Here is a 12,639-nt window from a genome sequence, read left to right on the forward strand (position 1 = left end):
TAAGAATAAGCAGTAATATGGCATTGCTCCATTTATATATAATCTATTCTTTTGTTGTTTGCACACAATGTTTCGCTGTATTATTTTGAAGATTGCTTATTGTCTTTGTATACGTAACTGTTTTTATGTCATTTTGAAAAAGCAGCAGGTCGTTCAGAAAATTTACAGATAATAGTGATTATACTGTAGGATATCACAGACGTACGTGCTTTACATAAATAGATATTGCTTTATATATATATACATTCGGTTTCTGTGGGCAAGATACCCTGTAAAATATAACACAGTCCACAGTTGTGTTTGTTGATCGTCCGTCCAATGCCCATCAGCTCTGTTAAACGGTTATAGCTCGAACACATCGGCATATCACGGCATGTTTCTGGTCATCCGACCATGTGTCCGTCAGCTTTAACCCCGCCCTCTTTACCAGAGCCTCGATCTGACCCATTGTGTACTTGCAGCTAACTCCTGTATCTTTCTCGTGGAAATAAAGGCGTTCCTCTCTCTTCATTTCCAACTCAATACCAAGTCCGGCTGTCAATGGAACGTCTCAATTATTTTCACCATGACATCATATTCAGCATTTTTTTGAAAATATATCGTGAACTAAAAGAAATCACATAGAATGACAAAATAAAATTACTTTTTTTTTCTTATAAAAAATGGAAGGGTTTAAATCTTTTAAATTCTTATAATTTCTAATAGTATGAAATCCAGCTGGTCAAAGCATATTCTCCAAAATGCTACAGCACATCGTGGATCATATTTGTAATCTACTGGGACACATACTTTGAGACAGGATGACATTTTTAGCCCACCATCATCTGATGGTGGGCTATTCAAATCACCCTGCGTCCGTGGTCCGTGGTCCGTGGTCCGCCGTCCGCTGTCCGTCGTCCGTCGTCCGTCCGTAAACAATTCTTGTTATCGGTATTTCTCAAGAAGTACCAGAGGGATCTTTCTCAAATCTAATATGCAGGTTCCCCTTAGTCCTTAGCTGTGCAGGGCAACTTTTGAGACTGATTGGATAAACAACATGGCCGACAGGCAGCCATCCTGGATTTTGATAGTTAAAGTTTGTTATCGCTATTTTTCAAGAAGTACTAGAGTGATCTTTCTCAAATTTTATATGTAGGTTCCCCTTGGTCCTTAGCTGTGCAGTGCAACTTTTGAGACTGATCGGATAAACAACATGTCCGACAGGCAGCCATCTTGGATTTTGATAGTGAAAGTTTGTTATCGCTATTTCTCAAGAAGTATCAGAGGGATCTTGCTCAAATTTTAATATGTAGGTTCCCCTTAGTCCTAAGCTGTGCAGGGCAACTTTTGAGACTGATCGGATAAACAACATGTCCGACAGGCAGCCATCTTGGATTTTGATAGTGAAAGTTTGTTATCGCTATTTTTCAAGAAGTACTAGAGTGATCTTTCTCAAATTTTATATGTAGGTTCCCCGTGGTCCTTAGCTGTGCAGGGCAACTTAAAAGACTGATCGGATAAACAACATGGCCGTAAGGCAGCCATCTTGGATTTTGATAGTGAAAGTTTGTTATCACTATTTCTCAAGAAGTATCAGAGGGATCTTTCTCAAATTTTATATGTACGTTCCTCTTTGTCCTAGCTGTGCAGGGCAATTTTAGAGACTGATCGGATAAACAACATGGCCGACAGGCAGCCATCTTGGATTTTGATAGTGAAAGTTTGTTATCGCTATTTCTCAAGAAGAACCAGAGGGATCTTTCTCAAATTTTAAATGTAGGTTCCCCTTGGTCCTTAGCTGTGCAGGGAAACTTTTGAGACTGATCGGATAAACAACATTGCCGACAGGCAGCCATCTTGGATTTTGATATTGAAAGTTTGTTATTGGTATTTCTCGGGAAGTATCAGGGGGATCTTTCTCAAATTGTATATGTAGGTTCCCCTTGGTCCTTAGCTGTGCAGGGAATTTTTTTGAGACTGATCGGATAAACAACATGGCCGACAGGCAGCCATCTTTGATTTTGATAGTGAAAGTTTGTTATCACTATTTCTCAGGAAGTATCAGAGATTTCTTTATCAAATTTTATATGTAGGTTCCCCTCGGTCCTTAGCTGTGCAGGGCAACATTTGAGACTGATCGGATAAACAACATGGCCGACAGGCAGCCATCTTTGATTTTGATATTGAAAGTTTGTTATCGCTATTTCTCAACAAGTATCAGGGGGATCTTTCTCAAATTTTATATGTAGGTTCCACTTGGTCCTAAGCTGTGCAGGGCAACTTTTGAGACTGATCGGATAAACAACATGGTCGACAGGCATCCATCTTGGATTTTGAAATTGAAAGTTTGTTATCGCTATTTCTCAAGAATTATCAGAGGGATCTTTCTCAAATTTTATATGTAGGTTCCACTTGGTCCTAAGCTGTGCAGGGCAACTTTTGAGACTGATTGGATAAACAACATGGCCGACAGGCAGCCATCTTGGATTTTGATAGTGTGGGTTTGTTATCGCTATTTCTCAAGAAGTATCAGAGGGATCTTTCTCAAATTGTATATGTAGGTCCCCCTTGGTCCTAGCTGTGCAGGGCAATTTTAGTGACTGATCGGATAAACAACATGGCCGACAGGCATCCATCTTGGATTTTGATAGTTAAAGTTTGTTATCGCTATTTCTCAAGAAGTACTAGAGGGATCTTTCTCAAATTTGATATGTAGGTTCCCCTTGGTCCTTAGCTGTGCAGGGCAACTTTTGATATTGATCAGATAAGCAACATGGCCGACAGGCATCCATCTTGGATTTTGAAATTGAAAGTTTGTTATCGCTATTTCTCAAGAAGTATCAGAGGGATCTTTCTCAAATTTTATATGTAGGTTCCCCTTGGTCCTAGCTGTGCAGGGCAATTTTAGAGACTGATCGGATAAACAACATGGCCGACAGGCAGCCATCTTGGATTTTGATAGTGAAAGTTTGTTATCGCTATTTCTCAGGAAGTACGGGAGGGATCTTTCTCAAATTTTAAATGTAGGTTCCCCTTGATCCCTCGTTGTGTATGTTATATTTTGAGACTGATCATAAAAACAAAATGGATTAAAAGAAGAACTAAACAGATCTTTCTCATATTGCAATGATCGATTCTATTTCTTTCACATTAAGTACTGTACTAGTAAATATGTGAAATGACAAACTCACTTTGAAGGTTGGCTTTCATACACATCAGTATTAAGTTTAGATCAAAAGTTACCTCAAGGTGCATTTACTGTTAACATGACTCGATCAAACAGATTAGAGGAAAGAAGAGAAAAGATCGAACTAACAAAGAACTAATGAAGATGGTACAAAGGTGGGCGCCAAGATCCCTCTGGGATCTCTTGTAATTTCTCAAATCAACCAAGCCAAACACCATTTCATTGGACGTTTCTACAAAGATGATGTGGTAGAGATACCCCAATTCTTGATAGGGACGTCCAATTCTGTAAATATGGGTTTCCAAGTCCTATAAGCTAGATAAATGATGTTGTGGTCTTAATAGGGATATCTCAATCCTAGTTTGGGATATCCTAGTCTAGTTAAGGATGCCCTAAGCTACATTATAGAAAGGGATATTCCAGTCTTAGGCGATAGGGATGTTCCAGCCTAGATAATATCAAGGTATTTGGTGATAAGGTTGTTCTGGATGGGGATATTCTACATCTATATACAGATATCCCAGTTTTACGCAATACGGATATTCTAGCCTCGTTAATGATGTTCTACCTTAACTAGATATGTTCTTGTCCTAGAAAGGGATATCACAGTCTGCGGCGATAGGGGTATCCTACCTTGATAAGAGATATTGAAGTCATTGTAGGGATATCAAAGTCTTTGCTGATACTTAGGTACCGCACACCATACATCTATCTGACAAAATGTCTAAGTCTGGTCTCAGGGCCAGAGGAAACTTGGGCTATATATAAGGATATCCCAATCTCAGGCGAAAAGGATGTTCTAGCCTAGTTAGAGATATTCTAGTATTGAGATAGGGAGATCAAAGTCTTATGTGATAAAGGTATTCTTAACAAGATTGGGATATCCCAGACTGAGGCGCTACGTATGTTCTAACCTCGATAGAGATATCTCAGGATGAGATCGGGATATCAACGTCTTTGGCGATAAGTGCATTCTTAACTAAGTAGGGATATCCAAGTCTGAGGCGATAAGGATGTCCTACCTCGATAAAAGAGATATTGTAGTCCAAGTAGGGATATCGAAGTCTTAGCTGATGCCTAGGTCCATTGTATCTCACACCAGACATAATATCCGTGAAAATGTCTAAGTCGGGTCTCAGGGCCAAAGGAAACTTGGGCTATAGATAAGGATATCCCAATCTCAGGCGAAAAGGATGTTCTAATCAAGTAAGAGATATTCTAGTCCTAGGGATAACCCGATACTAGAACGTATTTTCCTTTCTAAGAGCCCATGTTTACTACTTACGTATCGGAAACGTTACGTTGTCCTTAGCCTGGATGTACGCCCTGACGTAGCTCATGTTCGGGTCCGATACAAAGTCCACTACATACCGAAACAAGTCAGTGTTGATGTGACTGCCATGCTCTCTGTTCAACCTGGTGATAGCATTCAGGAACAGTTTCTTGTGTAGTCCTGTAAAGAGTAGATAATGGAATTATTATCTAGATACATTTTGCATTCAAATTATCTCCACTAAGCCAAAGATAAATACCGACACGCATCTGAATTCTACAGCTCCACTTGTCTCTTCAAATAATCGCCCGCACCTGAAATCTAATGCACGGCTTGTCTCTTTAAATAATCGCCAGCACCTGAAATCTAATGCACATCTTGTCTCTTTAAATAATCGCCCGCACCTTAAATCTAATGCACAACTTGTCTCTTTAAATAATCGCCCGCACCTGAAATCTATCGCCCGCACCTGAAATCTGATGCAACACTTGTTTCTGTAAAAACCGCTCCACACCTGAAGTCTGCTGCACTGCTTGCCTCTGCAAATAATGGCACACACAAGATACATATAGCACTTCTCGTCTGCCAATAATTACCCCCACTCGAAATCTACAGTACCACGAGGGTGTAAAAAAAAAGACTGGCACCTGACGTCTACAGCATTGATTATCTACCTTTCTAAATAATGACCAACACCTGAAGTCTGCGGCACTACTTTTCTGTATATAATTACCTACAGCTGAAATATGCTGCACTGCACCTTTTTTTCGGATGACCTGCGCCAGAAGTCTACATCATCATTGTCTATATAAATGTACTTGCCTGTTTTATCGTCGTATGCCTTTAATACAGATGTCTTGTCCTGTGTGATGTCGGTACTGAATATCAAATGACACTTGTCTGTAACACATTAAAATGCTCTCGTTCATTATGACGTATGTGAGGGGTTTTAGAAAGTATATGAACCTGGCATGTGAAACAGTGCGATTTTGAACATGCTGTGATTTATCTTGTGCTTGTTATCACTGTTTGTTTTTTCTTCTTAATCCTTTGATTTATTTTATAATTTGATATACCCATGATTGATATTTAAAATCGTGTTATATATTGTAATATTCTAAAACTTGTGTTCTATATTAGAAATCGTTATTTTTCATTTATATTTTGGGATGTGTAATCGAAATCTTCTATATTGAATTATATTAAATGTTAATGTCAATTTTAAACTATGACGGAACTGGATGCGGTCTGATGCTAGCGTTTCCAAGTTATTACAATGAAAAGAGAGACGAATCTTCAAAGTGAGTTTACACATTTGTTGACACATTAACATGACAATGTGAGAAGACACAAAACAGTCACATGGCAATGGTATATATATCTACGTATAGTGTGACGTCATACCTGTCATAAGTGTCGATATCAGTTTCAGCATTTCCACCTGGTCATGGTAGGAAAGGTTCAAGATGCCGTTGAACCATAGGATTACATTCGGACCATTCACGTGTCTGTAAAATAATTAAGATGTACCATTGTATACCTTCGGACCATTCAAGTGTCTGTAAAATAATTAAGATGAACCGTTCTATACCTTCGGACCATTCAAGTGTCTGTAAAATAATTAAGATGTACCATTGTATACCTTCGGACCCTTCAGGTGTCTGTAAAATAATTAAGATGTACCGTTGTATACCTTCGGACCATTCAAGTGTCTGTAAAATGATTAAGGTTGTACCGTTGTATAACTTCGGACCATTCAAGTATCTGTATAATAATTAAGATGTACCGTTGTATACCTTCTAATCATTTAAGTGTCTGTAAAATAATTAAGATGTACCATTGTATACCTTCGGACCATTCAAGTGTCTGTAAAATGGGTTGGAATTCATGTGAAGTTAACCAATTAATTGAATTTTTTAGATTATATTTAAGTATAAAGAATTGCGATGATAGCAGACTACTGCAGACAATTCATAAATGGTCATGTTCTATTAGAAAATCCTGGGACTCTCGGGTTGTTAGTGTGATAGCGGAGAAAAAATTAAGTGAAGTTTTAACCGCAAATACATCAACGTATAAATGTATGAAGGATATTAAGAATGACCTGAGTTTTGAAGATGATGATAAGTGGCAGTTGTCTTTGTGGGATGACACAAACAATGTAAATGGTAATAAACTGCGTACATATAGAACTTACAAGTATGAGCCTGTCACTAGCCTGTCACCCTTCAGGTGTCTGTAACATAGTGATTGCAACATTTCGTTGCACATTAGCTGCTTTTGCACAAATTGGCCTTTTGTTTTTCTGATGTTAAATAGTTTTTAGTTGTTATAACATTTACATGTATTTTACCAAATTCAAAAAATAAGGTTTGTTCAGACAAGACTGCTTTTGAGTTTTTAAAAACCTTAATATTAAGTCGCATTTAAGGTTTTAACACATTATCATTCCCTTTCTTGATAAAGAAGACTTTTTCATACGATCATTTTGTTTGACAAAGTTGAGAAAAAAATATCAACTTGGGAATATTACGCAAGAATACTACCTGAAACTTATACTCTATGCATCAAATATAGTCCTTTTTGACGAGTTCTATTTTTGTTACTACAGGAAGAGAGATAAGACGCAATTCTGACAATTTTCTGATATATAATAAATAAAAATATATTTTATGAGCTATATTTCATACTTCCTTATCAATTTCTAATGATTGTTTTTATACAGATTAACACTGTGCCATTGCATTTTATAAAGGGGATGACGAATATAACCCATTACCTGAAGTGTATATGTATATATACAGCGATCTCGACAGCCTATCAAATACATTCATTTTGCACTGATGGTCATAATAAATGCTAACATCAATATTCCCAGACCAATCAATACCCATATCGATATTCCAACTTAAAACCGTCAATTTTCTTTTATTTGTTTGACACAATTTTTTACTTAAATTCTATTTGACATTAAATTATTACTGCTGAATGATATTTGACATGAAACTATGAGCACCAACTATATTTTCTCGGGTTACAAAGAGCTAATGATATGCAACCCAAGGAGAAAATAGCTGCTGAAGTCCTACCTCATTTTCTCGATTCCATTGACGTAATCATCTGCTATGGGATAAATGGTCAGGTTTTCATACTCGTCGGCCAGTTTCTTTACTGAACACATCAAGAACTCTGAAAGATATAACTTACATGTCAGGTAATTGTTTAATTTGTCTGGATTTTAGCATCGACATACTATATTTTAAATAGGTAACAAGCTTTGGGTATGCTTGGAAAATTGCATACACGAACCTTGGTTTAAAGTAGAGTTGTGTGTGGGGGCGAGGCCTAAGAGGGATGTAGCGAAACTGGACTTGGGTTTTCGCTGCGTTTCTTCTAGTGACCCATGGAAATGGTGAGAGAAGTAGTGAGAGATAATGTATTTGATTTTAAGGTTTGTGTGAGTTTTTCTAATCTTTCCCGATCTCTTACTTTAAGCAGAGCCAGCAACAACAACAACAACAACAAAATGAAATATCTTAAGAAACTGACTAATTTATATGTTAATGTCCACAGAGCATAAACTGTAGATATTTGTCCATATCCACCCTCAAACTATCTGTATACAAGATAAGCTTCATACAAAATATTAATGGTAATAATATCTATATATGAAACAGCACTTATAATCCAGATTTTTTTTTATTGAAACTGATTACGAAATAGAACCAAATCCGTACCTCTCGATTTCTCTTTCCCGTGACAAAACTGGTGCTTGTGACCAACCCTTGTTTCAAGCACTGGGTGAATGCTTGGAAATAGCAGATCCGAACCTTGGTTTTAAATAGTGTGTCTTCGGGGGCGAATGCTTAGAAAATGTAGTGAGGGAGGAATGTAGCGGAACAGAACGGGGTCGATCGTCGGCGACTAGGTAGCCCAATTGGTAGAGCGTCCTTCTTGAGCTCAGATAGGCTCCATTTCGAATTCACGTCTTGCAGTGCATATTTCTGCTCCTATTATGGTACAACTTACCCATGACCCACGGAATATCTGTATCCAAAATAGTACTTGTAATCCACACCTAATGATAGATCGGTATGTTATTAAGTACAACTAACCCATAGAACATGGTATACGTGAACACAAAATAGTTCTTCTTATCCTCACCTTTTGATATATCCAGAGGATAAAACGACAGAGATGTCTGGTTTTTGAAAAGCTGATCTATCACGTGCCTCGTCTTGGAACAATTCCCACTCCCAAGATCAATCAACGTGTACGAACTCTGGCTGTTCGGAACTAAATCCTTCAAACAGATACTTTCAGTTTTAATAACATATATCTGATTTGTTTTCTGAATTGTTTGCACAAAAATGGTTATTGAATGAGCTCTTACGAAGTCGCACATATGCTTCTTTGTCCTTTCTTTAATAAAACAAAAATAAAACAAAATCATGTTAAGGTTCAACACATCTCTTAAACGATGTCTGGTCACCATAAATTTCCACCCAATGATAAGCCATATTTACGGCCTTAACAAACCATTGGTATCACCATACGTAATTTTGATATTGAACTAGAACAGTAGTAATTAAAATGACACAGAAAAGCTTACTGTGCTTATATAAACAAATCGATCTCTTGTAACCAAATTGAAAGCTACATAATTACAACTTATGTAAAGGTTCATTTATATAACTAGTTTATGCGGAGATTGATATCGTTAATTGCTGTTCAAATAACCATTGTTGTCTCTAGATGGTTCCAATAACACATCATCAAAAAAACCAGAATGTTTTGGTATCACTGCCTCTCTAAAACCAAACAAACCACGGATTAAACTTAACCCAACAAACCACGGGTTAAACTTAACCCAACAAACCACGGGTTAAACTTTCAAAATGATAAAAAAAATCCAAAAGTTATTGCTTTTCTGGCACTAAGTCGCGGCAACACATAGATGACGTCATGTTGATGTTTCTACACCAATCAGATGTATAGATATTATTACTTTGGCTAAAAATGACGGCAATTTTACTGTTCATCTGTGGATTATTCTGTAAAGTCTTAACAATATGAAGGCATGAAACAAATGATTCGTTACCTAAGTAACAAGCGGGAGAAAATGAGAGAAATATTTATGAGCCTATGATTTGTGCATTGACTTTCAAGAACAGGAAAACTGTTTCACCACTCATGACAGAAATGTGACCCTATGTAATTTACCGGTAAAATGTTACCTCCTGTAACTCACCTGAATGTTGTTACCCCATATAATTATCTGTATGGTGTTACCTCATTTAACTCACCTGTATGATTTTACATTATTTAGCTCACCTGTATGATGTTACTTCATTCTTCATTTAACTCACCTGTATGTTGTTACCTCATTTAACTCACCTGTATGTTGTGAACTCATTTAACTCACATGTATGATGAAACCTCATTTGACTCACCTGTATGTTGGACTTTAGGCAGGATGTCATACATGGATACAGGTAATAATCTTTGTTCTTTGCTGTATCTCTGCAATCGAGCTCTAATTTAGAACCCAGCTCGTCGTATTTGTACCAAGTAGGAATGTACTTGGGACAGGAGGTCAGGCTTTCAATCAAAGACTGTTTCATCGTATCAGCCATGTTTTCTAAATTTTGAATAAAATAAGAACTACAGATAACGCAACACGACCTACCTAGCGTCAAATAGAGAAAATATGGTTGAGCACTCCCGTACAGAACAATATAGTGAAATTAAAACCATCTTTTCCTTTAAAACACTACTAGTCCTGAACGGCCAAGTGGCCCCCTGGGGGCTGAGGGGCGTGGCTCAATACGGGAAATATAGCAAATTCTTTAAAATCCTTCTTCTTCTGTAGGAATGAAAGGATTTGTTCCATATTTGGTCCAAAGCACCCTTGGGTGAAACGGAACCAATTTTGTATAAACCGTGGGTCTGGCCCACCAGGGGCCTGAGGGGCGGGGCTCAATATGGTAAAATTAGCAAATTATTCTTTAAAATCCTTCTTCTTCTGTAGGAATGAAAGGATTTGGTCCATATTTGGTGTGGAGCATCCTAATATAAATGGGAACCAATTTTGTATAAACTGCGGGTCTGGCCCCCCAGGGGCCTGGGGGGCGGTGCCCAATAGGGGAAACATAGCAAATTATTATTAAAAATCCTTCTTCTTCTGTAGGAATGCTCCTCAGTACCTACAGGAGCTTGTTACCCTGTATCAGCCGTCAAGATCACTGCGGTCGGAGTCACAATCTTTGTTGTGTGTCCCAAAATCTCGTACTGTGACCTACGGAAACAGATGCTTTGGGAGGGTTTCGGCTACGTTGTGGAACAGCTTACCATCGGCTATTAGGAAGTCGAATACCCTGGCTAAGTTCAAGAGGGACATAAAAACTCACCTCTTCACGTCTGCATTTTAGAATCTTTGCAAAGACGTCATGTAAATACCACCCTTTTATTTGTTCAATTATGTGCACATTGCTTGTTAAATGTATGAAAGTGATTGCAAGCCTTTGTTGTTTGTTTCACAATTATAACCATTACTATTATCCATATGTTGTAAAGCGCTTTAGAGTAATTTTATATATAAGGCGCTATATAAATGCTGTATATTATCATTACTATTATTAATGAAAAGATTTGGTCCATGAATGGTTTGGAGCATCCTTGGGTAAAGGGGAACCAATTTTGTATAAACAGTGCGTGTGGCCCCCCTCGGACCTGAGGGGTGGGGCCCAATAGGGGAAATAGAGGTAAAACCTTTAAAATCCTTCTTCTACCATAGGGATTAAGGGATTTTATCCTAATTTAGTCTGGAGCATCCTTGGACCAAGGGGACTCAATTTTGTATAAGCAGTGGGTGTGGTCTCCCAGGGGGTAGAAGGACGGGGCCCAATATGAGAAATAGCGGTAAAACCTTTAAAATCCTTCTTCGACCATCAGAATTAAGGGATTTTATCCTAATTAGTCTGGAGCATCATTGGGCCAAGAGGTCTCAATTTTGTATAATTGGTGGGTATGACCCCCTAGGGGCATAGGGGTGGGCTCTGTTTGAAGTTTGTTCTCGATATATCTCAAGTACTGAATGGATCTTTCTGAAATTCATATGTACTTACAGCACCTACCATGGAGTGCTATATGATTACTTCATACCAATTATTTTAAACATATTCAGATGAGCGATACAGGCCCTCTTGGCCTCTTGTTTATATTTCGTTCCGCTATTCAAGGGTAAGTGATAGAAGTTGGACTGACCAGGTAAATAATGTTCACACAGTCATTAGCTATTGGTGTGTTAAGACGTGTGTCATTTGGAGAAGGCCTAAAACCAGACAGAGTCATCATGACACCTATGAAACGGGGTAAGTGTTAATTCTGATCATCCAAATATTCAATGTATACTTTTATATCCATAATTTTATATTTCGTCTGGTATTTATAGTGTGCATGCATTGTATAGGTAGGCTAGGTACAGGTGCGCGTCACTCTTGCGTTTCATATTTATGCGTGTTTATTTCACACATTTCAACATAATCAGTAACCTGTGTGGGTTAATTTAGTTATATAAAACTAATTGCTAAGACATGTCATGCTGGTACTATTTATCGTATTTTATGTAGTCATGTTTGGTAATATTTAGTCATTAATTAGTTATTATATACCTCGTCAGTGTTATTAAGTCATGAATGTTGGTCCTTTCATATGGAGACATACATAATTTGCAATATATGTATGTACGTATGTTTTTGGCATGCACACATAGCAATTATTATGTATAGTTTTATAGCATAATGGTATATTTTCTATGAATAATGTCAAACCAGATATCATTATATAATTTGAGTATTTTAGATAAAGTGTGCTAGTTTTGGAAGGTGTGCGCACAAGTATGATATTGTTATTTTTCGTGTGCATCTGTCCTTTTCAGATGTCTGGTTCCAACTCGGAGAAGACAACCAACTAGACATTGGTTCCAATTTGAGACTACACTAGCCAGACTGCCTACAACATTGGTGCGCCTGCTTGCACGTAGAGGCCTGAGTGACACCATTTATTGGACAGAAAGCTGTATAATGCTGCGGCTACAGCTTGTGTCATACCAAGTCATCAGCACCACTGCAGCAGGTGGGGTTACCCTCTGCATATATCGTAGGAGGCAACTAATGAGGGGAGCCCCTGCAGAATTCGG

The 12,639-nt window shown here is 37.9% G+C and overlaps 1 protein-coding gene across 1 annotated transcript; it reads right to left on the minus strand.

Annotated features, from left to right (window-relative positions):
• LOC110465347 (histidine N-alpha-methyltransferase-like) lies at positions 1-10,075 on the minus strand. Its single transcript, XM_021521102.1, has 8 exons — positions 9,893-10,075; positions 8,604-8,742; positions 7,529-7,628; positions 5,844-5,947; positions 5,200-5,339; positions 4,909-4,978; positions 4,452-4,619; positions 1-534 (listed from the first exon to the last, which is right to left on the minus strand). Exons 1-8 carry the CDS (start codon positions 10,073-10,075, stop codon positions 335-337), a joined length of 1,104 nt encoding a protein of 367 aa, XP_021376777.1. The 3' UTR covers positions 1-334.
• Between the last annotated feature and the right edge of the window lie 2,564 nt (positions 10,076-12,639).

This window comes from Mizuhopecten yessoensis, unplaced genomic scaffold (genome assembly GCF_002113885.1).
Source record: "Mizuhopecten yessoensis strain PY_sf001 unplaced genomic scaffold, ASM211388v2 scaffold11071, whole genome shotgun sequence".
In the NCBI taxonomy this organism is placed as follows: domain Eukaryota; kingdom Metazoa; phylum Mollusca; class Bivalvia; order Pectinida; family Pectinidae; genus Mizuhopecten; species Mizuhopecten yessoensis.